This window comes from Eptesicus fuscus, chromosome 12, assembly GCF_027574615.1.
Source record: "Eptesicus fuscus isolate TK198812 chromosome 12, DD_ASM_mEF_20220401, whole genome shotgun sequence".
Classification (NCBI taxonomy): Eukaryota; Metazoa; Chordata; class Mammalia; order Chiroptera; family Vespertilionidae; genus Eptesicus; species Eptesicus fuscus.
This window is the reverse complement of record NC_072484.1, coordinates 34,094,028-34,120,287: the sequence shown is the minus strand read 5'-3', so window position 1 is coordinate 34,120,287 and position 26,260 is coordinate 34,094,028. Positions and strand designations below refer to the sequence as shown.

General features: G+C 45.8%; 1 protein-coding gene across 2 annotated transcripts in view; it reads right to left on the bottom strand.

Moving 5' to 3' along the window:
* Positions 1-26,260, bottom strand: part of ZNF341 (zinc finger protein 341) — a 50,411-nt gene that overhangs the window by 4,283 nt on the left and 19,868 nt on the right. For both annotated transcript variants that reach the window (XM_008149723.3, XM_054723884.1), the window contains exons 8-12: positions 24,189-24,382; positions 21,943-22,133; positions 15,569-15,777; positions 4,676-4,772; positions 2,779-2,911 (exon numbers count right to left, since the gene is read on the bottom strand). In XM_008149723.3, coding sequence (XP_008147945.2) covers positions 2,779-2,911; positions 4,676-4,772; positions 15,569-15,777; positions 21,943-22,133; positions 24,189-24,382 — 824 coding nt within the window. The remainder of the gene's footprint in view (positions 1-2,778; positions 2,912-4,675; positions 4,773-15,568; positions 15,778-21,942; positions 22,134-24,188; positions 24,383-26,260) is intronic.

Here is a 26,260-nt window from a genome sequence, read left to right as displayed (position 1 = left end):
CCAGAGCCCACCTTATTGCAGCCTGATTGTCCTGCTGCAGAACCACTGGGGAGGAAGGGGGGTTGGGGACAGCTCTCACCTGACAGCTCACAACACGCCTTAGGAAAGGACTGTTACTGGGCTGTTTTAATTTCCTGCCATTATTTCCTCTCTATTCTCCCTCTGGAATGAGTAAATTACTTTTGAAAAATGCCATCCCCCCCCCCCCAGTGATTAAGGAAATTCTGGTCCTTACAATGGAATGCTCTGCAGTTATTAAAAAGATTAAGTTACACCTGTGTTTCTTGATCTGGAAAGATCTCCTAGACATATTGCTAAGGGGAAAAGAAAGCTATTGAACAGCTTAATATAGTCCCATTTTTGTAAGAAAAAAAATACAATCCTCACACTCAAAAAAAGCCCAAGCTATATGCATTTGTATATACACAGAATATGCAGGAAGAACAGTGGGGGAGGGTACAATCTGTAGCAATTAGGATTTGAAGGAGGAATTTAACATTTGATTTTATGCACTTCTATACTACTTCCATATTTACAATAAGCATGTATTACTTTAAAAAAATTCTTTATTGTTGAAAGTATTACATATGTCTTCTTTTTCCCCCATTGACCTCTCCCAACCACTCGTGCCTCCCAGCACAGGCCCTCACCACCCTATTATCTGTGTCCATTGGTTATGCTTATATGCATACATACAAGTAAGCATGTATTACTTTTGAATAATAATACTTTCTTTTAATCCTTACCCAAGGATATGTTTTTATTTATCTTAGAGAAAGAGGAAGGGAGAGGGAAGGGAGAGGGAGAAACATCTATCGGTTGCCTCACATATGCACCCCAACCGGGGATGGAACCCACAACCTGGGTTTGTGCCCTGACAGGGAATTGAACCTGTGACTTTTCTTTTTCTTCTTCTTTTTTTTAATATATTTTTATTAATTTCAGAGAGGAAGGGAGAGGAAGAGAGAGATAGAAACAGCTGCACGCCCCCTGCTGGGGACTGAACCCACAACCTGGGCATGTGCCCCCGACTGGAATCGAACCCAGGACCCTTGAGTCCGCAAACTGACGCTCTATACACTGAGCTAAACTGGCTAGGGTGAACCTGTGACTTTTCAATGTATGGGATGACATTCCAACCAACTGAGCCACACCAGTCAGGGATGAATAATAAAAATTTAAAATCATAAAGAGATTAATTTGGGCCCTGACCGGTTTGGCTCAGTGGATAGAGCGTCGGCCTGCGGACTGAAATGTCCCAGGTTAGATTCCCGTCAAGGGCATGTACCTTGGTTGCGGGCACATCCCCAGTAGGGGGTGTGCAGGAGGCAGCTGATCGATGTTTCTCTCTCATCGATGTTTCTGACTCTCTATTCCCTCTCCCTTCCTCTCTGTAAAAAAATCAATAAAATATTAAAACATATTTTTTTATAAAAGAGACTAATTTGGCAATACCTATCAAAACTATTAATGCATATACTTACCTTGTTTCTTTTTTTACTGTAAAATATACCTAACATAAAATTTATCATTTTAACTATCTTTTAAGTGTACAGTTCAGTGGCATTCACACTGTTGTACAATAATCTTCATCATCCATCTCCTGAACATTTTCAGCATTCCAAACTGAAACTTAGTGCTACATATACATTTTAACCTTGCACTTCCTCTTTAGGAATATACACTATAGATATACTACCAAAAGCTTGCTGAGGGTCCCACACAGCATTGTGTATGCAAACCAACAGCTAAAAAATAATTTAAGTGTCCATCCATAGGAAACTGGTTAAACAAAAGATGGTAAATGTAGAGAAATACTGTGAAGCTAAGAAAAAAGGTAGTATTAAGGAACATCTTCAAGGTATAATGATAAGTGAAGAAAAAAGGTACATAATAGAATTATAGTATGTGCTCATTTGTAGAAAAGTAAGCAAGTACTTTATATAGATGTAAAATAAAACTAGAATGTTGCAGGCATGCCACTAATAGCTGTTGTCTTTGAGGAGGGTGTTGCCTTTGGTAGGAGTATTTTTCAAACTGCAAACTGGGAGTCACAAGCTGTTGGTGGTTATTTTAACGACGAAAATTAAACAGAATAGAAGAGAAAATAATGCTTTGTGAAACTTTTGTTTCAATATATTCTATGTATATAGATGTGTTTCCTGAGTTGCAATAAAAAATGTATATTTTACCATAGGTCATAGCAAAAAAAAAAAAAAAAAAGAATTGAGAAACATTTGGCTTGTCCATCTGAGGTGAGAGGGGGGTTCATTTTCATTATATATGCTTTTGTATTGTTGAGGACTTTCTCCTAAGGTTTTCTCAATCTTTTGATCCTCTTCAATAAAAAAACCCCAGAATTTTCCAACTAATAAAAATTTTAATGATTAAAAAAAAAGCCAATGTGTCTCCACTGGGGAACCAAGGAGAGGGGGTTTTGTCCAGGTTCGAGTGCTAATTTTATGGTGAGAAAAGTGTCCCCACCCCCCAGGGCTCACAATGGTCTGAGGGGACTGACTCTCAAGGGGCAAAGCCGAAAGAACACGCACCAGCTTCCACCTGAGTGGCTGATCTCTGCTCTAGTGTTGGTGGGCAGGTGCGGGGGGGTGGGGGGGGGGGCAAGAAGGAGATAGGAGGGAAAGGGGGCAGAAGGCAGATACAGGAGAGCTAAAGGGAGATGAGGAGGAAAGCCAGATAGGGACGGGAAGGAGAACAAAGAGGGGGTTGGGGATGGGAGAGATGAAGTAGGCAGGAGTTGGAGGGGAGCTGGGTACCCACCTGAGTGGATGTGAGCATGCAGTTTGAGGTAGTGCTCCCGCCGGAAGAACTTCTTACACACCTGGCACTTGAACCTGCCTCCGCTGCCATGTGTGGGCAGGTGACGCCGAAGGTAGCGTTCGCAAGGAAACACCTGACAGAAGAAAGAAATCAGTTTCAAGTCTGACTCACTAGCCCTTGCCACCTTCTCAGCTCCCCCACATTTCCAGCCTTTCCTTATGGAAGCAACTCCTTTTCTGCTTACCCCGGGTCAGAGCCCACACTGTCAGGCATAGCCCTTAGAACATCATGGTTCCTACCACTCACCCATAAGTCCAGTCAAAACATGCCGGCTCAGAGCTTCTGCCCAGGCTGTTTTTTTTTCCTACCCTGAGGGCCTTTCTCTCTTACTCTGACAAACTCCTACTCATCCTTCAAGGCCCAACTCAGGTGTCATTGCTTCTTGAAGCCCTGACTCCACATTGCCACACCAGGCAAAGCAAATTCTGCCCTTGAATATACATCTACGTTTTTAAAGTCAGCATTTAACCCATTGAATTACAGCCCTTTGCTTATATGGGATCTCCAAGAGGACAGAAAGGGGCTTTCATTCCCCAGCATAGGGCCTGAGTCAACTGACTGACAAGTAAAAGAATAAATGAATAAAATGAACAAATAGCTAAAGAAATTAATGAAAAGATAACAAAAAGCCAGAAGACATAGAAACCAAAATCTTCTTCCTCCCAGATATAGGATAGGCATTCGTTCATTTTTTCCCCCCATTCATTTGATATAGAGAAGTGGTCAAGGGGCACAGACCCAACTACCCAGTACTTATTAGCCCTACCATTTCCTAGTTGGGTGACCTTTCTGTGCCTACCTCCTAGGGTTAAATGAGTCAATTCAGATAAAATGTTCAGAACAGTATCTGGCACATGGTTCTTGCTTGATTCACATCTATTACTTGAACCACAAATTCCGAAGTTCAAAATTAGACTATATAATTAGAAACATCTACAATGAGGCTGAAATGAAACCAGGGCTGTGCTGGAAAATCTGCCATGTCAGGTTGTAAGAAAATGAGTAGAGCAAAGAAACAAGTTAAACACACCAGGGGGATACAATCAGCAAAATCCAGACTTCAGGAAACTCCACAGGACCAATTGCCTAGTTTCTTCAACAAATAAATTGAAAGGGAAACAAAGGAACAATGGTTGGGAAACCTCTATATTAAAAGAAACTGGTCACATCAACCAACTGCAATATGTAGACCGGATACAAACAAACTTTACAAAATGTATGATGTTTTTGATACAATTGGAACATGGCCTGGATATTTGATGGTATTAAGGGATAGCCTTCAATGAGACTTCCCAGATTTGCTAAAAAGAAATAACAAGGATAGCCCAGCGGGTGTGGCTCAGTAGTTGAGTGTAGACCTATGAACCAGGAGGTCACTGTTCGATTCCTGGCCAGGGCACATGCCTAGGTTGCAGGTTACATTACCAGTAAGGGGCATACAAGAGGCAGCTGATCAATGATTCTCTCTCATTATTGATGTTTCTATCTCTCTCTCCCTCTCCCTTCCTCTCTGAAATCAATACAAATATGCTTTTTAAAAATAAAAATAAATAACAAGGATAATAACACGAGGAAACTGGTGGCCACTGTTCAGACACTGGGCCTGGGCCTAGGACAGGCCTCATCCCTTGTCAGCCCACCAGCAGCACCAGATGGCCATGTGTGGTGTCTGATGGGTAAGAGGCCAGGCAGAGCTCTTGCTCTTCAAAATGAAGTGTCATCTGTGGAGACAACTCCAAGCTCTGCCTTCATGGGGTTAGGAGGGGAGGAGGGGACAAGGAAACAGTGAGGTTTTCACTCCACCACCTGTTGCCCCCGTTGTCGCAGGGATACCCACCTTTTGGCAGTGTGGGCAGGGAAAGTTGTGGGTGGCGGTCTGTAGGTGGTGCTCCAGGGCCTCAGGGGTAGAGTATTTGTTGACACATTTGACACATCTAAATAGGAAGGAGCAGAAGTAAGAGTAATGTGGGGGGGGGGCTGGACTCACCCAGCAGGTCTAAGAATCAGCTTCTCCACTCCCCCAGGGCCAACATTAGGAGGCAAAATCCTACATTTAATTCATTCTCAACTCAGTGTACTCTTCTCGTTAGCCACCGTCTCCATCCTAGTCCAAGCTGTCATTCTCTCTCACTGGGACATGTGCAGTAGCCTCCTCACTGGCCACCCCTGCCCTACCCTACCCTCTATAAGGTCCGTTACCCATAGGGGAGCCAGAAGTGCCTTTAAAAATCAAAATCAGATCATGTCACACCCTTGCTTAAAAGTCCCCACCTTAGTCTAAAGGCCCTACTGGCCTGATCTACTGCTACTCCCAAACTTCATCTTTCTTCACTGCCCAGCTCACTCACTCTGCTCCAGCTACTCTGGCCTCCTTAATGTACCTCAAACACACCAAGTCTGATCCCACTTGAGGACCTTTGTACTTGCTGTTTCCATCATCTGGAACACTCTTCCCCAAGTCTTCCACTAGGCAGCACCTTCTCATCCTTTGTGTCTCAGCTCCTCAGAGAGGCCCTCCCTGACCACCCTGTCTTAAGTTTCTCCCTCTGTCCACCCCTCAACTCTTTCTATTACGTTACCCAGGTTTATCTTCTTCTCAGCACTCATTGCCTATTATTACTTTATTTGTTTGCTTACTTGGTTATTATCTATCTCCTCCACCAGAAAATGGGCTCTGGAGACAGGAACCATATCTGCCCTTTCACAAACTGCTCTGAGCACCAGTGACAATCTGTTATATGAGAGTCAGACAAGGATCCCGGCCTGGTTCTTCCCCATCTCTGACCCTCAGTTTCCTTATCCAGAAAATGGGAATCCCAAATGGTCCTGCCGCTTGTTCATTTTTAAGACTGTCATGAGAGTCAAAGGACACAACTGTGCTAAATAGTTCATAAACCGCAAAGCACTATACTGTAGACATGTCTTTAGTGTAAACAGTCTTTATAGCACTGTGGTTAACATGCCTTAAAAATAGCAGCTTCAGGCCACAGACCTGAAGAAGATCCCATTGTCTCCCCAACACGAAAACATTTGCCAGCAAATAAAACCAATTACGATGCAGTACCAGTGAGGAACGCCACAGGTAAGTAGGCAATTCATGCCAAAAACAAAAACAAGGGCCCTGCCAACCATATAGCAGGGCCACCATGGGAAACCAGCAGGCAGGTGCACCTGTGGAGGGTGCAGGGGACACCCTCAAACCACACAATGAAATGCTTCCACAGCAAGAAAGGAAGAGGAGGGGGGTAGGGGTGGGAAGAGAGCTACCAGGAGGGCAGAAACCTCACAAGCTGGTGTGAGGAAGAGGATAAGAACTGCACCAGCTTCAGCAGTGAGGAGACACAGGTTTGTGTGGGAAATATTTTAGCAATAACCACTAAAATTAAAACTCCCTGAAAGAAAAACCACCCTAATTAAGTCATCCAAGGTAACATCCCCAGCAATGGGGTAAACCAACATCATGTACCTCCTGATATAATGCATTGAGAAGGACACAGCATCACCTTGTGGTATTTCTGCCAAAAGTACCAATTTGGATCTAGACAAATCTAAACCAAGGACATTCTACAAAATAACTGGCCTACACTCTTCAAAAATATCAAGGTCATCACCCAGCCCGTGGTTGAATGCTGAACTATGAACCATGAAGTCACAGTTCAATTCCCAGTCAGGGCACATGCCCAGGTTGTGGGCTCAAACCCCAGTAGGGGGCATGCAGGAGGCAGCCCATCAATGATGTTTCTCTCTAATTGATGTTTCTATCTCTATTCCTCTCCCTTCCTCTCTCTAAAAACCATAAAAACATATATTTAAAAAAAAACATATATAAGAAAATATCAAGGTCATGAAAGACAAAGACAGACTGAAGACTTGGAAAGTAAAGAGACATGACAACTGTCCTGGCCAGGTAGCTCAGTTGGTTAAAGTGGGGTTCCAATATGCCAAGGTTGTAGGTTCAATCCCCTGTCAGGGCACATACAATAATCAACCAATGAATGCATAAATAAGTGGAACAACAAACTGATATTTCTCTCCCTCCTTCCCCTCCCCTCTCTCTAAAATCAATAAGTAAAAAATTATTTTTAAAAAGAGAGAGATGACAACTTCATTAAATGTGTGGTCCTGGGCCAGAAAAACTTTTTTTCTTTTTCTTGGTCTATAAAGGATGCATTGGAACAACTGGAAATTTTTGAGTAACGTCTGTAGATTGATAACAGAAGTGTATTGATTTAACTTCCTAATTGATAACTATACCATGTCTATGTAAGAGGTTACCCTTGTTTTTAGAAAATACACACTAAAAAGAAAGGGTAAGGGAGCATCATGTTGGCAAATTGTTCTCAAATGGCTCAGAATAGGATAAAGCAAATGTCATAAAAAGTTAACATCTGGGAAGTCTGGGTGAAGAGTATCTGTGGGAATTCTTTGTACTAGTCTTATAATTTCTCTGGAAGTCTGAAATTATGTCAAAACTAGAGGCCCAGTGCATGAAATTCGTGCACGGGGTGTGTGTCCCTCAGCCCAGCCTGCACCCTCTCCAATCTGGGACCCCTCAAGGGATGTCCGACTGCCTGTTTAATCCTGATCCTAAATGGGCAGTCAGACATCCCTCTCACAATCCAGGACTGCTGGCTCCCAACTGCTCGCCTGCCTGCCTTCCTGATTGCCCCTAACCACTTCTGCCTGCCAGCCTGATCACCCACTAACCACTCCCCTGCCAGCCTGATTGATGCCTAACTGCTCCCCTGCCAACCTGATTGCCCCTAACTGCCCTCCCCTGCAGGCCTGGTCACTCCTAACTGCCCTCCCCTGCAGGCCTGGGCCCTCCCCTGCAGGCCTGGTCCCCTCCAACTGCTCTCCCCTGCAGGCCTGGGTCCCCCCAACTTCCCTCCTCTGCCAGCCTGGTCACCCCTAACTGCCCTCTCCTGCAGGCTTGATTGCCCCCAACTGCCCTCCCTTGCAGGCCTGGTCCCTCCCTACTGCCCTCCCCTGCTGGCCATCTTGTGGCGACCATCTTGTGTCCACATGGGGGCAGCCATCTTTGACCACATGGGGGCAGCCATCTTGTATGTTGGAGTGATGGTCAATTTGCATATTACTCTTTTATTAGATAGGATAAGTTGAAAAAGAACACTTCCTGAAAGCGATTGTGTGTGGGATGGGGTGGGTCAAGGTGGAAGGAAAATTCCTCTACAATTTTTTTAGATTTTATATTTATTTATTTATTTGTTTGTATTATATATATAGACACACACACACACACACACACACACACACACACACACACACATATATATATATATACACACTTTTTTTTTTCAGAGAAAGGAGGGATAGGGAGAGAGAGAAACATCAATGATGTGAGAGAATCATTGATTGGCTGCCTCCTGCATGCCCCCCACTGGGGATCAAGCCCGCAACCCTGGGCATGTGCCCTGATCAGGAATCGAACCATGATCTCCTGGTTCATAGGTCTACGCTCAACCACTGAGCCACACCAGTCAGGCCAGAGAGATCCTATTAAAGTTTTTGTCTGTCAGAAGTTGTGCAATAGGAAGATGGTGTGATACATTTTTATCAAATTTGGTGACTGTGTTTGGGATGATCTGACTTAAATATAGCTGTGATATTTATATATATATATCCATACCTATAGACATGCTTGTACAAATATATACCAAAAGGCATGTACCAAGAGGTTAATAGGGGTTATCTTGGGTGACAGGGTTTTATTTTTTGTTTCTGTGTGGGTTTTTAAAAGATCTTTTTCTCTTCATTGAACATGAATTTTGTAATTAGAAAACAAATCAATAAATCTTATTTTTAAGAGGAAAAAGTAAATATATAGCATGAATTTAACTAGAGGGGTTTGGGCAGGCACCATAGATAGGCCAAGGTAATGTGGCCCAAAGCAGAGCAGCCAGACCAATGGGGCCTGGGCCCCTGAAAACAGAATGAAGCCACCACACCTGCTCAAATGTTACCATGAGAGAGAAATAAACTCTCATCTTGTTTAAGCCACTGTTACTTTTGTCTCTATTGCAAGTAACCAAACCTATATCTAAACTAAACAAATAAAAAATTACAGCAATAATATTTATTGAGCACCTATTATGTTCCAGGCACCATGTCTAAGTGCCTCATACTCATCTTACTTGATCCTAATAAATAATCCAATAGGGTAGGCACAAAAAAAAAAAAAAAAAATAGGGTAGGCACTATCGCATCCTCATTTCACAGATGAGAAGACGGGGGCTTAGAATGGTAGAATGCCTTGCCAAGGTCTTCCATCGGGTTTGTAGTCAAGCTGAGACTGGAGCACAAGCAGGTGGCTCCAGAGCCCTTATCAGTACCATGACACGATTTCACCCTTAGGCCATCCAGAGAGTGGCCTGCCTCCCTGCATCTTACTCTTACTTTTGAGCCATCAGCTCCAACAGCAATAGAAGTGATTGACTGCGGACACGGGGCCATCGGCATTGAGCTCAACCCTCAGCCTGCAAATTCCCAGACCAGAGCTATGAAGCTTCCAAGATCCCGGACAAGGTTTGAATCCCTGCTGATATTGTGGGCAGGTCACTTCTCCTGTCTGAGTCTCAGTGTCCTCATGTTCAAAATGGGGAGAATACCATTATGGACTGAACTGTGTCCCTCCAAAATTCATATGTTGAAGCCCTGGCCCTCAATGTAATGGTATCTGGAGATGGGCCTTTGGGAGGTAGTTAAGGATTAGATGACATCATGAGTGTGAGGTCCTCATGATGAGATTAGTGCCCTTATAAAAGAAGACCAGAGAGATAAGGCACCCATCCCCTCTCTCATATGTCTATAGTATTTTTTTTATAGCAGCTTGAGCTGACTAATACAACCTACCTCCCAGGATTGTGGGGATCAATATCACAAAGTCAGAACTCAGCACATAGTAGGTGCTCCCTTCCTTTTACTTGGCATCTCAGTCCAGAGGGCCACATAGCCAAAGAAATTTATAGATAATCCACAGTCTGGAAGAGCAAAAACAAAAGCTAATATCCTCCAAGTACAAATTTCCATCCCCCTTGGCTGGTAAAAGCCTCATCTGGCTTTCCTGTCTCTCTGGCTCCATTTGCCAATCTCCCCCAGGGCCAGCTGCTCTATACCCCATTTCACGAGTCACAGTCCCCCTGCCAACTTCTCAAATCTCTTGTGATTTCTATAAGACCCTCAGGCCCTGGCACCGCCCACCCCACCCGCCTTCATGTAAATATCACTTCCCACTTGTACTCTACACAACAGTCATTCCAAACCACTTGCTAATTTTTTCATATCTCTACACTTGTTAATATTCCTGCTAGGAATGCACTCCACCCGACCCACTGCCAACCTGGCAAACTCCTACTCATCCTTCAAAACCCAGTTCAGATACCATGCTCTGGGACACCTTCTCTACCTCCCACTGTGGTATTTCTATATCAGATTATATCTATACTAGAGGCCCAGTGCGTGTAATTACGCGGCCCCGCCCATCCGTGAGCGCTCCGCCCCCACCGCCCCCCGCCGCCCCCCGCGCCCACCTGCTCACTGTGCCCACCCGCCTGCTGCCCCACCCACCCGCTGGTCACCAGCCTTGCTGCGATCAGAGCCTGTGGGTTGCGGGGGAAGTCCCGAGAGGTGCTCCATGCACCTCATGGTGACTGGTCGTTTCGGTCGTGATGCCTCTTGGCCTTTTATTATTATGATATATAAAAGCCCAGCGACCATTATGTCAGAACAACCGGAACAACCAGTGGCTATGACCCGCACTGCGGCAGCCAACCGCCCCGCCCCCGATTGACCTCCCCCACCTGCTGGTCACGGACAAAGGGAGCATGCGACTGAGCTGTCGGCACCCCTTCTGAGGGGAGAAGCCAGCCAGGTATACAGAAGGTGCTCAGCGAGGAGTCCGCACCAGTTGTGTTTGCACCTTCATGCTGTCCCCCCCCACCACCACCACAATGCCAAAGGAAGGCTGATTCAGGAACCCCGTGCTGACCACCCACATGGAGAAACAGTATGTGATCAACAGCATGTCTCATAGACATCTGAATCCGCCTCAAGAGGAAGACGCTACAGACCCGGCTGCCCGACCCTACTCCCTGGACCCTCTGTGTGCGAAGCGCCTGCATCGCCGCCCTTGGACGGAGGCCTGTGAGTGAGTGAAGACTGTGGCTGTGCCTGTGGCTGCGCTTGGCCTCCTGCCCTTGTGGAAAAGCAGGAAACATATTTACGTGCCAGAATCTAAAACCCTCTTTATCAGTAATAGCGCAAATAATGCAAGACCCACACGTTTCTAAACAGGACTCTGTCCAGCTGCGTGTGAACCCAGATCCAAGGTGTGCTCTCTGCCGAGGAGGCTGCAAAGGCTGCCACTGCCATCAAATCCTCCGCGCAGTGGTGATGTCAGAGCCCATCACCCCCCCCCCCCCCGCCCCAGCCCCCGTGTCCAGGGCTCAGACGACTGAGCCACTGACACCTGGCAGGTCGCCTGGCACCAGCCTCATCTACGCAGCCACTTTCAACCTCCCGCCAGCTCCCAGAGGCGGGTGGGCTCGCGGATGGAGGCTTCAGTGTTAAAGCAGCCCTGTTGGTGTAGCACAGACACTCGGGCTTTTTGATGAGAGAGAACCCATAACATCCCTTCAAGAACATGTTTTTAACTGTTCTGAGATCATGCTCCCAGCCTTGGCGACTCTCTAATAGGCCTCAGTGATTCCACTCGCCCGATGCAAAGACTGACCCAGGTTTCACAAGTTTGAACGAACCCTCACCCTGGGAGCAGCCGCATCCTTTCAAAAGGAAGGTCACCCTGCCTGCAGGTCCTTGCTCTTCATCACTTTGAATATTTCTTGCCACGCCCTTCTCTACCCAGCAAAGCTCATTTAGAATTGAAGGCCAGATAAAGAGCTTCACAGACAAGAAAAAGCTAAAGGAGTTCATCACCCCTTGGGGGCGGGTCGGCCAACCACCCGAGGCTCCCCTGCCCCTGCACAATTGCCCCAAGATTGGGACGGCCAGCGGACCCCACCCGTGCGTGAATTTGTGCACCAGGCCTCTAGTATCCTATATAATAAAAGGTTAATATGCAAATAGACCAAACAGCGGAACAACCGAACAACAGGTGGTTATGATGTGTGCTGACCACCAGGGGGCGTGCATGGAACATGGTGAGCATTGGCCACGGCAGGATGGTGGAGCAGGTGAGTGGGGGCGCCAGACTTAGGTGGGGCGCCGGTGGCTGTCATCGGGGTGAGCCTCTGCTGGTTACCCTCTGACTATACCGGCCCCACTCCCACCCACTGCTGGCACCGGCCCCAATCACTCCACGCCTTCAGCGGGTGCAATTGGGGCCAGCGCCGTCAGCATGTGGGAGTGGCTGTGGCGGAGGCGGGGCTGCCAGCAGACAGGGAACGGGTGGCCGCAGCGGGAGGGGCTGGGTGGGGGCATGGAGGATGGGCCGAGACCCGCCCCTGTGCCTACCACAGCCTCACAGCCCACAGTTCCTTTCAAGATGCACAAATTCATGCACTGGGCCCCTAGTATATATATAATAGCATTTTATCACAATATATGGTAAAAATATTTATACATTTGTCTCCCTAAGCAGCCCATGCATTCTAAACTCAAGGTCTATATTTACTTGTCTCTGAACCTCAGAAGTTCACCCAGGAATTACAGCAGGGGCCCCTAACAGAGGTCATCAGCCAAATCCCTGCAGGTACAATATTGGTTTTGTTTTAATCCTCACCCGAAGATATTTTTTTCCACTGATTTCTAGAGAGAGTGGAAGGGAGAGAGAGAGACTCTGAAAGAAAGAGAGAGAGAACCATTGACGTGAGGGAGACATATCAATTGGTCGCCTCCCCCACACGCCTCTACCAGGATTGGGGAACCTGCAATCAAGGTGCATGCCCTTGACTGGGAATTGAACCCACGACTCTTCGGTCCTTGGGCTAAAACTCTAACCACTGAGTAAAACTGGCCAGGGCCTTGCAGGTACAATTTTGTACAAAGAAGCAAAAGCCATTTAACATGAAAATCTTCACCAACAACTAGAAGGAGTCGTTCTCAAACAAGTCCTTGTTTTCTCTAAGATCTATCCCCACATATTTGCTGAGCATTGTGATACAGTAACACAGGGCAAATGCGCAGCAAAATAACTGCAGGGCAAAAATGCAATAATTCACAAAGTTAGAAAAGATATACTGGATAACTGCAAATAACCCCACCAATAAAGGAGAGTCTAGAGGAGAAGCCAGAAAACAATTGAGGAAGAGAAACTCAAAGGCTAATCAAGGAATGATAGCTCCAAAGAGAATGATTTAAGGATCTGAGGATTAAAAGCATAAGGCAAAACTGAGGGAGGCTTCCATCATTTCTGCCAAAGGGACCCTCTTTATGACTGTAACAGAAAACTAAGGTGATGTAAAGGACAGTCAGAAAAAATAACCCCAAATCAAATCTACACTTGAAGCATTCCTTGTTCATTCTAAGAATCAGCATATAGCTTCAACTTTAACCTAAATTTTATATATTACTAGTGGCCCAGTGCACGAAATTCATGCACTGGTGGGGGGGGGGTTGTCCCTCAGCCCAGCATGCACCCTCTCCAATCGGGGACCCCTTGGGGGACATCCCTCTCGCAATCTGGGACCGCTGGCTTCTAACCACTCACCTGCCTGCCTGCCTGATTGCCCCTAACTGCCTCTGCCTGCCTGCCTGATCACCCCTAACTGCCCTGCCCTGCTGGCCTGATCTCGCCCCTAACTGCCCTGCCCTGCTGGCCTCATTGCCCCTAACTGCCTCTGCCTGCCTCATCGCCCCTAACTGCCCTCCCCTGCCGGCCTCCACCACCATGGCTTTGTCTGGAAGGAAGTCAAACGTCCAGAAGATGGCCGGTTGACCTGGTCTAATTAGCATATTACCCTTTTATTAGTATAGATAGATTATATAGGATAGGATTTAAATGGGGGGGGGGAGCTTTTTTCTGCAGGAGGAGATGCTCTTGGCAGACAAAAACACATAATCCCTATATCTGGACTGATAGCCAGCCATATGCACTATACTGCCAAACTGGTCATTAAAAAATTGAACCGCTTTCTTACACCTTACACCAAACAGCTGTTGCCCTTAAAACTCCTCCTCAGCCCCCACCTTAGGTTCTGCCTTTGTAGTTCACCCAGATTAGGTTCTGATTGGTTGGTTTCTATGCCAGTCAGTGTCAAAAGCTCCGCCTCTGCCGAAACTGGTTTGGCTCAGTGGATAGAGCGTCGGTCTGTGGACTGAAGGGTCCCAGGTTCGATTCCAGTCAAGGGCATGTACATTGGTTGCGGGCACATCCCTGGTGGTGGGTGTGCAGGAGGCAGCTGGTTGATGTCTCTCTCTCATCGATGTTTCTAGCTCTCTATCCCTCTCCCTTCCTCTCTGTAAAAAATCAATAAAATATATTTAAAAAAAAAAAAAAGCTCTGCCTCCTAGGCAGCCATTGGCTCCTGGCACTTCACCCAGATTTGGTTCTGATTGGTCGGTTTCTATGCCAGACAGCGTCTCCAGGCCTATCTCTGGGCCTGATCAAAGAGGCAGGGCTGATCAGCAGCCCCACAGAGGCCCGGAGAGAAACAGAGGCACGGCTGCTGGTGAAGCCTGGAGAAAAAGAGAGAGACAATGGCTGATCAACAGCTGCCACTGAGGCTGCAGATCAGACCCTGCCTCTCTCTCTGCAGGCCTCTCTCGGGGCCTAATCTGCAGCCCCCTCAGCAGTCAGTGCTGGGTCGCCACAGCGACCCACCACTGACTTCCAATGTTAGGTTGAGCCTTCAGTCGTTATGGACTCTGGCTCTTTATATATACAGATAAAAAAAAATAGAATCTTATTTTTATGATTTTTGCTTTCAAATGTGCTTATTAATTTGTTTTTTCATTCTAAGAATCTGTGTACCATTCCAAATGTAACCTAAATTTTGTAATTATCAGACAAAATAATATTTTCATAAAAATAATCATACCTAATAAAATGGTAATATGCAAATTACCATCACTCCGCTACGCCCACGATTGGGCCGGCTGGAGGCGCGGGGGGCGGGACTCAAGGTGGCCGATTGGCTGGCGGTAGGAGTGGGGGGCGGGGACTCGCGAGTCCCCGACCCCCGCTCCTCCCGCCGGCTTAGACGGCCAGTGCTGCTTAGGCCGGCGCTGCGGAAGACGCTGGTGGCGGAACTCGGGGTAGCCGATTGCGTGGCTGCTGGCACCAGTTTTCCGCCAGCAGCAGTTTTCCTCTGGCCACCCGCCCGATCGGAGTGCCTCCCGATCGGAGTTCCTCTCGGGGTGGCCGATCGTGCTGGCGGGAGGCGCTCTGATCGGCGGGTGGCCAGAGGAAAACTGCTGCTGGCAGATAACTGGTGCCGGCAGCCAGGTGAAGGAAAAGTCTATTGCATGAAACTTCGTGCAACGGGCTCCTAGTATTTTCATAATATTTTTAGTATAGAAAAAAATCAAATTCTTTTTCTACTGTAACAAGGAAAGACTGGCTTCCTCCTTTTTTTTTTTAAGGATAAATGTCTGCCAAGTTAAAGAATGCTATAAGGAGGGCCAGCATCTTTTCCCCCACCAGTGCTAAGGCCCAAAACCCACTGTGCCAGACTGGACCCGAGCCCAGAGACTCAGTTTCCCCTCTGAGGTGTCTGACAGTCCTGTGGGAGAGGAAGTGGAAGACACATACTTGTAGACCGTGCTGTCCTTCTTGGGGCTGTGCTGCGGCAGGAGGCTGTGGGAGTACTGGTGCACGCCCAGGTCATACAGTGAGGGAAAGTCCTTGCTGCAGAGGTGGCAGCGGTAGCTCAACTCCTCCTGGTGGCTCTTGATGTGCTCCAGAAATGTGTCGAGCTTCGGAAACGTCTGAGCGCAGCTTTTGACCACACACTTGTACACCTTGATGGTAGACATGGAGCAGGTTAAAGGGGAGGCAGGAGAGCTGCCGTCACTGCTTCCCCCCTGCCCTGTGGCATCCACCTGGAACACTGCTGGTGAATGACCCTACTCCCCTGCTTTTATTTTGATTGGAGGGTCCTCTCCTCTCAGCCAGTCATAATGACCACAGTACCCTTTCCTCAGGCTCTGGAAATATAGTAAAAAGATGACACTGTGGCATTCCAATCTCATACTGGAGTAGTGGCTCCCCAACTTGAGCACACATGACAGTAACAGATTGCTGGGCGCCACCCCCAGAGTATCTGATTGAGCAGGTCTGGTGGCCTGAACATGTGCATCCTAACAAGTACCCAGGTGATGCTGGTCCAGAGACCTCACTTTGAGAACTGCTGTCTAACAAGCCTAACTATGGTCATCTCTGGGGGAATGCACATTGTTTTGACTATTTACCACTGATTAGAATCCAGACTCTAACACTAAATATTAACCTTTACAAAAGTGATCTGATATAAATGACTTTTGTCAGGTAGAAAGGATAACTCAAAACCTTATAGGTTTTGTTGCCCTGTAGGACATTAACTAGATTTGTATCTATCTTAGCAATCCTTTTTAAAAAAATTAAATTTATTGGGGTGATATTGGTTAATAGGATCATATAGGTTTCAGGTGTAGATTTCTAAGATACTAACTTAGCAATCTCATTTCAGTATTCCTTTTTCCCCTGATAGTACTATATAGGTATAAATATCAGTGTCTCATAGCTTCTTTTGAACTGACTTTCTCATCCTTCCAGTTCCCTCATTAATGAGTTACATATTCTGACACATATTCATTATGTTATTTACATGAGAATCATGTTTTTAACATTTTGAAAAATTATACTTTGACAAGTGGAACACACTCCTGGTTGCCTAAACAATTCCACAAGCTCCTTTCTTTTTTTTTATTAAAAAAAAATACATTTTTATTGATTTCAGAGAAAGGAATAGAAAGGGAGAGAGGAATAGAAAAACATCAATGATGAGAGAGAATAACTGATTGGCTATCTCCCACAGGTTCCCTACCGGGGATTGAGCCAGCAACCTGATTGAGAATCGAACCATGGCCTCCTGGTTCATGGGTCAACCTTCAACCACTGAACCACACCGGCCAGGCACACAAGCTCTTTTTTCCTAACAAAGTGAACCATGATTTGCTCAGAGTGGTAGTATGCTCAGTTAAAGGCTGGTGTGGCTCAGTTGGTTGGAGCATCATCCTGTACTCCAAAAGGTGGTGGGTTTGATTCCCAGTCAGGGCACATATCCAGGTTGTGGACTCGATCCCAGGTCGGGACACATGTGGGAGGCAACCAATCTATGTTTCTCTCTCTTTCCCCCTTCCTCTCTCTCTCTTTCTAAAAAATATTTTTATTGATTTCAGAGAGGAAGGGAGAGGGGAGAGATAGAAACATCAATGATGAGAGATCATTGATTGGCTGCCTCCTGCACGTCCCCTAGTGGGGACTGAGCCTGAAACCCAGGAATGTGCCCTTGACTGGAATTGAACCTGGGACCCTTCAATCCCCAAGCAGACACTCTATCCACTGAGCCAAACCAGCTAGAGCCCCCTTCCTCTCTCTTAAAAAACAAAAAACATCTGATTCCATACCCCCTGTCTCCCTTGCATCTAGTGTCAGCCATATGACTCCTTTCTTACCAATGATATGTAGTAGTATTTTTTTTTAAATATATTTTATTGATTTTTCACAGAGAGGAAGGGAGAGGGATAGAGAGTTAGAAACATCGATGAGAGAGAAACATCGATCAGCTGCCTCTTGCACACCCCCTACTGGGGATGTGCCCGCAACCAAGGTACATGCCCCTGACCGGAATCGAACCTGGGACCCTTGAGTCCGCAGGCCGACGCTCTATCCACTGAGCAAAACCGGTTTCGGCAATATGTAGTAGTCTTTAGGGAAGGCATCATTCCCAGAACAAAAAGGCAAAAAAGCTTCCTAGAAGAAATCCCCTCTGCCTTTTGCATTTGTCCTGACTAGAATACAGATGTGATGGCTGGAGATATAGCAGCCATCCTGCAATCTTGAGAATGAAAGCCACATGCTAAGGATAGCAGAACAGAAAGCCAGAAAAAGCCTGAGTCCATGATGACATATCTGATCTGCTATACAAGCCCAACATTGCCTACTTATGGACTTCTTCTGATGTGAGAGAAATAAAACCCTAAGTAGTAAGCCAGTTTTCTATTATTTACAGCAAATACATTCCTAAATGATAGAGCACATGCACTGACTCTGACCAACAAGAGATCCTCAAGGAAAGGTTTCCTTGCTTCTAAAAGAAGCATAGAAAAGCCTGGCAGGCATGGCTCAGTGGTGAAACGTTGACCTATGAACCAGGAGGTCACGGTTCGATTCCTGCTCAGGGCACATGCCCAGGTTGCAGGCTGGATCCCAAGTGGGGGGTGTGCAGAAGGCAGCCAATCAATGATTCTTTCTCATCACTGATGTTTCTATCTCTCTTTCCCTCTCTCTTCTTTTCTCTGAAATCAATAAAAACATTTTTTTTAAAGACATAGAAAAAGATAGCCCCTTTTTGCACATAGATAAGACTGTAACTGGACCTAGAAAGAATGACCACTATCCCAGGACCACAGGTGAGCCATCAGTAGAGAACAGGGCCACATGGTAGAGAGATGGTGGAGATGAGCTGAAAAACACAGGGTCCTTGATGCTGGGTTCAGTCAACTGACTATTTCAGGCCTGGAACTGCTGTACCTTGGGTTTTCTTGTTAAATGAGATGACAAACTTCCTAATTGTTTAAGCCAGTTTGAATCAAAGGTTTCTGTGATTTGTCATCAAGGATATCCTAACTAACTTCCATCAACCCCCACCCTCGCTAGGAATCTATCATAAGAAAAAAATCAGAGATGTGAACAAATATTTGATTACAATGATCCCACCATGGTTTTGTTTATAATAGCAAAACTCAGGAAGTAATAAACATTTAACTATAGGAGAATTTAAAAAATGTAGCCATTAAACTTAGGTGTTTAAAAATAGTGATGTGAGCTACATATTTTCCACAATTCCCTTTTCTTTCTCTCTTTTCCTGTAGCCCAAAGTGCAGAAAGAAAAGAAGGCTAAGGGGAAGAAGGTGGTTCCGGCCCCTGCGGTCATGAAGAAGGTAAATCCCCTGTTTGAGAAAAGACCCAAGAATTCTGGCATTGGACAGGACATCCAGCTCAAAAGGGACCTCACCTGCTTTGTCAAATGGCCCAGCTACATTCGGCTGCAGCGGCAAAGGGCTATTCTCTATAGGTGTCTGAAAGTGCCATTAACCAGTTCACTCAGGCCTTGGATCACCAAACAGCTACTCAACTGCTGAAGCTGGCCCACAAGTACAGACCAGAGACAAAGCAAGAGAAGAAGCAGAGAATGGTGGCTCAGGCTGAGAAAAAAGCTGCCAGCAAAGGGGATATCACCACCAAGAGTCTACCTATCCTGGCAGGGGTTAACACTGTCACCACCCTGCAGTGAGAGAACAAGAAGACTCGGCTGGTGGTGACTACACATAATGTGGATCCCATCCAGCTGGTGGTCTTCCTGCCCTCCCTGTGCTGGCAGATGGAGTTCCCTACAGCCTGAGCAAGGGGAAGGCCAGGCTGGGCGTCTCGTCCACAGGAAGACCTGCACCACTGTTGCCTTCACGCAGGTTAACCTGGAAGAAAAAGGAGCTCTGGCTAAGCTGGTGGGAGCTATCTGTTCTAATTACAACAACAGATATGATGAGACCCATCGCTTGGGGAGGCAACGTCCTGGGTCCAAGTCACAGGCTATCATTGCCAAGCTGGAAATGGCAAAGGCTAAAAAAACTGGCCCCCAAATTGGCTACCTGTACAGTGCTGGGTTTTCTGTAAATAAAAGTAATAAAAACTGTCCTTCAAAAAAATAATAGTGACATGAGAAAAATACTCAAATATAAAATTAGGTTAAAAAAATAGCACAAATCTCAAGAGAATTTATGCTGAGTCAAAAAAAGCCAATCTCAAAAAGTCACATACTGGATGACTCTATTTATACAACATTCTCAAACTGATGAACTTATAGGGAGATAGAGAACTGATCAGTGGTTTCTGGAGGTTAAGTATGTTGGGGAGGAGAAGGATGTCTAATAAGGTGCAACAAAAGGGAGAGCTCTATCCAACGGTTAAGTTCAACAGTGGATTGGGGCATGTGTGGGGAGAGGGGTGGGATGGGAATGGGGGGATGAGGACGGATGTGTGACACCTTAATCAATAAAGAAATTTAAAAAAAAATAAATAAATAAAAAATAAAAATAAAAATAAAAATAAAAAAAATTAAAAAAAAAGGGAGAGCTCTGTGGGATAAAATAGTTCAGTACTGCCAAGCAACGTGGCTCAGCAGTTGACCTATGAACCCTGAGGACACAGTTCGATTCCCAGTCAAGGCACATGCCCAGGTTTCGGGTTTGATCCCCAGTAGGGGGCATGCAGGAGGCAACTGATCAATGACTCTCCCTCTCTCTTCCTTTCTCTGAAATAAATAAAAACATATGAAAAAAAACACACACTAGAATAGAATTACCAAGTAACCCAGCAATTTCATTTCTAGGCTTATACCCAAGCCAACTGAAAACATATCTATATCTATATATATATAAAAAGCCAGCGACTGGAATGCTATAACAACCGGTCGCTATGATGCCCATTACGGCCATCGAACTACCCAATGGAGGGCGGGCCAGAGGCCAACCTCCCGCGGCCCCTCCCTCTGGCCAGCCCACCCCTGATGGGCCTCTCCCACCCCAATCGAAGGGGGGGTAGCCAGCCAAACCCCCAGAAGCCTTTCCCCTGGGCCAGGCGGCCCCCAATTGGCCTGAGGCCCCTCCCCCTGGCTGGCCCAACCCCTGATCATCCCCCCTACCCCAATAGGGAGCGGGGTTGGCCGGCCAACCTCCTGCAGCCCCTCCCCCCACCCAGTCCCACCCCTGAAAAGCCCCTCCACCCCCATCAGGGGCAGGGCCAGATGGCCAACCGCCTGCAGCCCCTCCCCCCGACCAGCGCCCCCCCCCATGGGCCCTCACCACCCCGATCAGGGGCAGGGCTGGCTGGCCAACCACCCATGGCCCCTCCCCCAGGCTGCTGGCACCCAATCACCCCCCCCAGTCAGGGGCGGGGCCCGCCAGCCAATCGCCCTTGGCCCCTCCTCCCAATCACCCCCCCCAATAGGGGGCGGGGCCTGCCAGTCCATCCCACGGCCCCTTCCCCCAGCCAGCTAGCTCTGATCGGGCCCTGATTGGGGCAGGACTGGCTGGACCCCACCCATGCATGAATTCGTGCACTGGGCCTCTAGTGTTCATATAAAAATGTGTACATGTATGTCCATAACAGCATTATTCACAAAAGCCAAAAAATAGAAATAATCCAAATGTCCATTACCCGATGAAAGGATAAACAAAATATGCTATATCCATATAATAGAATATTATTCTACCATAAAGAGAAATAAAGTACTGGTACATGCTACAACATGGATAAACCTTAAAAACAGTATCTCAAAAGGCCACATACTATATGATTCCATTTATATTAAATGTCCAGTATAGGCAAATCCATAGAGACAGAAACTAGATGAGTGATTACCAGGGTCTGGGGGCAGGGTGATTGCTAATGGGTACAGGGTTTCTGTTTGGGGTGATGAAAATATTCTGGAATTAGTGTTGATGGCTGTACAACCTATGAATATATTAAAAACCACTGAACTGTACACTTTTAAAAGGGTGAATTTTATGGTATGTGAATTATATCTCAATTAAAAAGAAAAAAGACTGTAGTCCTAAATCCCCACAGACATTTGATTTTTTCAGGGTATTAAGAATTTTTCCTGTCTCTGATTCCTTCATTATATGATCCTTGAGAGGTGGGCTTCCTCCCTCAGCACCATAATGGCCCAGTAAGCTGGCCCCACGTAGGCAGAATAGAGGGGAAAGTTTGGCCCCATCCCGAATGGTTAGACAGTAGCTCAGACTAAATGAGGCCCATGCCTGTCCCCTTTGTAGGCCATGTTCAAGACCCCAGCATCAGCCAAGGCTCATGACTAGGATGGAAGTACCCTCCGACCCCCCCGCTGCCCACTCGCCACCTACCTGCTCATTCTTATGCTGGGTCATGTGGGACTTGAGCTGGAAGTAAGTGCTGAACTTGCTGGGGCAGAACTGGCATAGGTAGGAGCTATCGATGAGGACCACCTGCTTGCCCTCCAGCTTCTCCCCTTCATCCTCACCTGCTGTGGGCAAGGCCTGGGGCTGTGGGGCACTCGACAGTGTCTGGCCCAACCCTATGGAGAAAGCCAGGAAGCGAAGTCACTGAGAAGGGCAGAGGAAGCATCAGGACAGAGACCACTCAGGAAGGATCACGGAACATCTCCTACGTGCTCCACTGTGTACACCCCACAACCACCACATGCTTGGTGTTGGACACAGTTCTCAAGGCCCTGCACTCACATACAGTTGGTGTGCACTGATACCACACTTCCTGGTGCTAAAATACTGAAATACTTACATTCCAATTGATGAATAGCTATTGCCTCAAGTCTCCCACCCCTGGCCTCCCCCTCAGACACTCTAGACCTCTCTCCATGGTTGTTAAAAATCCTGAACACAGCTCCTAGCTATACTCATCATGCCTCTCAGCTCCTTGTTCTAATTACACTCATTTGTTTGGTTGTCTTTCCCTCACATTCTCTGAGGACAGGGGCCTGGCACAGAGGAGGCCTCCATAAATGTTTGCTAAATGCCTGAACCCTTGGTGATAGGCACTGTAGGAGTTTAAAAGAAATAGAAAAAAATGGTTTCTTCTCCAAGGAACTCACAAAGACTCCAAGTGCACACATAGAATGGCTAAATACACAGGGAGATGATATAAAGTGGCCATGTGCTTTTTGCACAGCAAAACACCCCTTCATTAGCTGGCATGTGGCAGGTGTTGCTCACCTATGGGGCTGCATAGGAAAGCCCCAGCCTTACATTGGCAAATACAATGGCAAAGAGCCACATGTGGCAACTGAGAACTCAAAATCTGGCTTGTCCCAATCCAGATGTGCTATAAATGTAAATGGATTTTGGAAACTTAGCATAAAAAAAGAATATAAAATATCTCATTAATAATTTCTTTAAATTACATGCTAAAATGACAATATTAATATATTAGGTTAAATAAAATATATGATTAACATTAACTTCACCTTTTTATATTTTTTAAAAGACAGATTATTAATCTTTTATTATTATACCACGTAACAGTGGAATAAATTATTTAGAGTTAGCACATGTACATGTATGGGAATTATGATGGTCAGTGGTGGTTTAGATTAAATACACAGGACTTTGTTTTTTAAGCACCCCCTTTTTTTCCTTTAGAGTAGTCCTTGAGCATCAATCAATGTTTGGTGGTTTCTTCCAGCAAGTCCTTTGCTTCATTTATTTTGTTTGCTAAGTATGGAGATCCACCTGTATCTTCGTGATTCAAAATCATGATTCTCCTGTGAGCTGTTCTAATCTTGGTCTTGCCAGCAGATGGGCTTACACCCAAAATAAGACTAGCTTCTCGCCTACCCATTTGCTGTTCAAATCCTCCTCCTTTACAGTAGGATAAAGGCTAGGAGTTGAAATCTTCTTTGTAGTTTCTAAGGTTACTTGTTCCAGAGGTTTCCAGATCTGAAATACATAGCAACCTGCAACTGCAAAAGCTGCACCACCCAGTCCTACAGCTATCAGGCTTCTTGCCAGGCCCCGGTCCATGTCCGCATCAGGCCGTTTGGTCGAGGGCAGCGGGGCAATGCCACCGAAGGCAGCCATGGCGAAGCTCCCAGGAAGACTGGCTTTTTATATTATTTTTATGTAACTATTAGGAAATTTTAAATGGCATATGTTGCTCATATTATATTTTTCCTGGACAGTGTTGCTCTAATTAAACCAATATTAAGGAAAAGGTCATTAGCTCAGGGACAAGTGATGGCTTTGATGACAATTTTACAAACTATAAAGATCTCTGGAGATCACCTGCCCATAGAGGCCAAACAGATTTCAATTTCAGATAAACTGAGAGTGACTGTCTAGAGCCATCTATTGAAAATAGATTCTGAGGTGGTATCCAAACTCAGCAAAAATGATAGGTGATTGATTAGTGATGTTTGTCATGGCTACAGCATTAGAGCAACAACACACAAATTGTATATTTGTTATTCCTCCTTTCATCTTATGCTCCACTTTATAACTGATGGAGATTGAAGCCCAAAGAGGTCAAGGAGGTTGCCCAAAGCCATAGAGAAACGAAACCCATGAAGCTGCAGAGGAGAGGTGTGGGGAGAGTGGCGTTCCCCCCTTCAACCTACCTGTGCTTTCCTCATCCTCCTGTCTGCTGGGGTTCAGGGCCATGACCTGCACAGTCACAGAGTTGCGTGAGATGGTGCCACCACTGCGCCCTGGAGGCCACACCTTGTGAGTCTGCATGTGTTTCTTGACATTAGACTTCTGGGCGAAGGCACGGCCACATGCGATGCACTGGAAGGGTTTCTCACCAGTGTGGCTGCAGGAAAAAAAGCTTGTCAGCACCCTTGTGTAGGAATTGAGATGTGACCTCAACCCAGGAGCTCATGGCCACCAGGAATCCCAGATAGAACATCTAGATGTTGCTGGCAACCATTCTGACACCATAAGGACAAGCCCCTTGCTGAGGCAGGCAGACCAGACAGAAAGACGCTGTGCTCTTGGTGGCATTACTGAGCTGCTGAATCAACAGCCCTGGAGCTAACTTTCTCCATGACCATCTTATCCTGTGAGATGAAACATTTCCTAACTATTCAAGCCCATGTAAATAGGGATTTCTGTTACTTGAAGGAGAAAATATCCTAGCTATTACAGCACAGCACTCGTATCATTATTTACTATTTCCTTCAAGTAAATTCTACATGTTTTTTTAAAATACATTTTTACTGATTTTAGAGAAAGGGGAAGAGAGAGAGAGATACACTGATGTGAGAAGTATCAATCAGTTGCCTCCTGTATGCACCCGACCAAGGTTTGAACCCGCAACCTGGGCATGACCTGACCAGGAATTAAACTGGTGAATTTTTGGTGCACAGGACAAGGCTCAAACAACTGAGCCACACCAGCCAGGGCCAATTCTATGTTTTAACCCTTTGCACTCGCTTGCTTTTTTCTCGATTCCTTTATTCTACTCGGGATTTAATTTTTTAAATACCCCAGATTTTACAAAGCGCTGCAGTAGAATAAAAAACTGGAATTTCTTTTCATACAAACTTATTTATTTGGATTTTTTTATATTTCAAATTATTGATACATTCAAAGAGTAATTTTAATCTCGACATCCAAGTGCAAAAGGTTAAAACTTAAAATATTTTAAAATGAAGCTTCCACTTGTTATTGTATACAGAAAACCACTTGTCATAAATATGAAGTAACCAAAATGCAATAATTTATAAAATGATCTAGAGCTGCATTGCCCAGTAAGGTAGACATAAACCACATGGACTATTTAAATTTAAATTCATTAAAATAAAAATTTCAATTTCTCAATCATACTAGCCACATTTCAAGTGCTCAACAGCCATTTATGGTTAGTGGTACCCAATTAGACGCGCCGTTTTGGGCATTTCCATCAGAAAGTTCTACTGGACAGCACCAGTGTGGACCAGTGATTCTCAAATGCGATTGATTTTGCCCTTCAGGGAACATTTGGCAATATTTGGAGACACTTTTCTTTGTCACAGCTGAGAAATGAGGAATGCTATTGGCATTTAATAGTTATAGGTTAGGCCCTAGCTGGTTTGGCTCAGTGCATAGAGCGTCAGCCTGTGGACTTTCATCATTGATGTTTCTATCTCTCTCTCTTCCTCTCTGAAATTAATAAAAAATACTTTTAAAAAAAAAAAAACCAAAAACATGAGCTAGCACGTGAGAGGTATTAGGAGAGACTAGCATCAAATTGAGGCTTTCTCCTTTGACTCTCTAAGAACTGAAAGAAATTGAAGAGAATAATTTTTTCACTATGTCTTTCAGAACTTTTCGAAACCATGTCCAAGAACCACCTAAAATCATCTCCTGTACCAATTACCCCACTCTGAGAAACACTGAACAAGTCCACCCCTCTGCTTCACAGAAGAAAGACCTGAGGGGTTCCCTGTATGTTCTTGGAACAAGAGGTATTGTGATTAGTCCTGAGTGAGCAGTCAGTCATATTTGCAGAGCATGGCAGCCCTTGAGGCCAGCCCTTTCTGCAGAGGTAAGGACTGGGGCACCACCCCTCATGCCTGCAAAGCCCCTAACAGTTCAGGTCCACTTCTCCCCCTACCTCACCCCATTTGGACCTTCCCCATCATAGTGGGCAGGCCCCACAGCTTTCACAGACCCTCCATTATTCCTGGAAGAGAAGAGGGAAAATCAT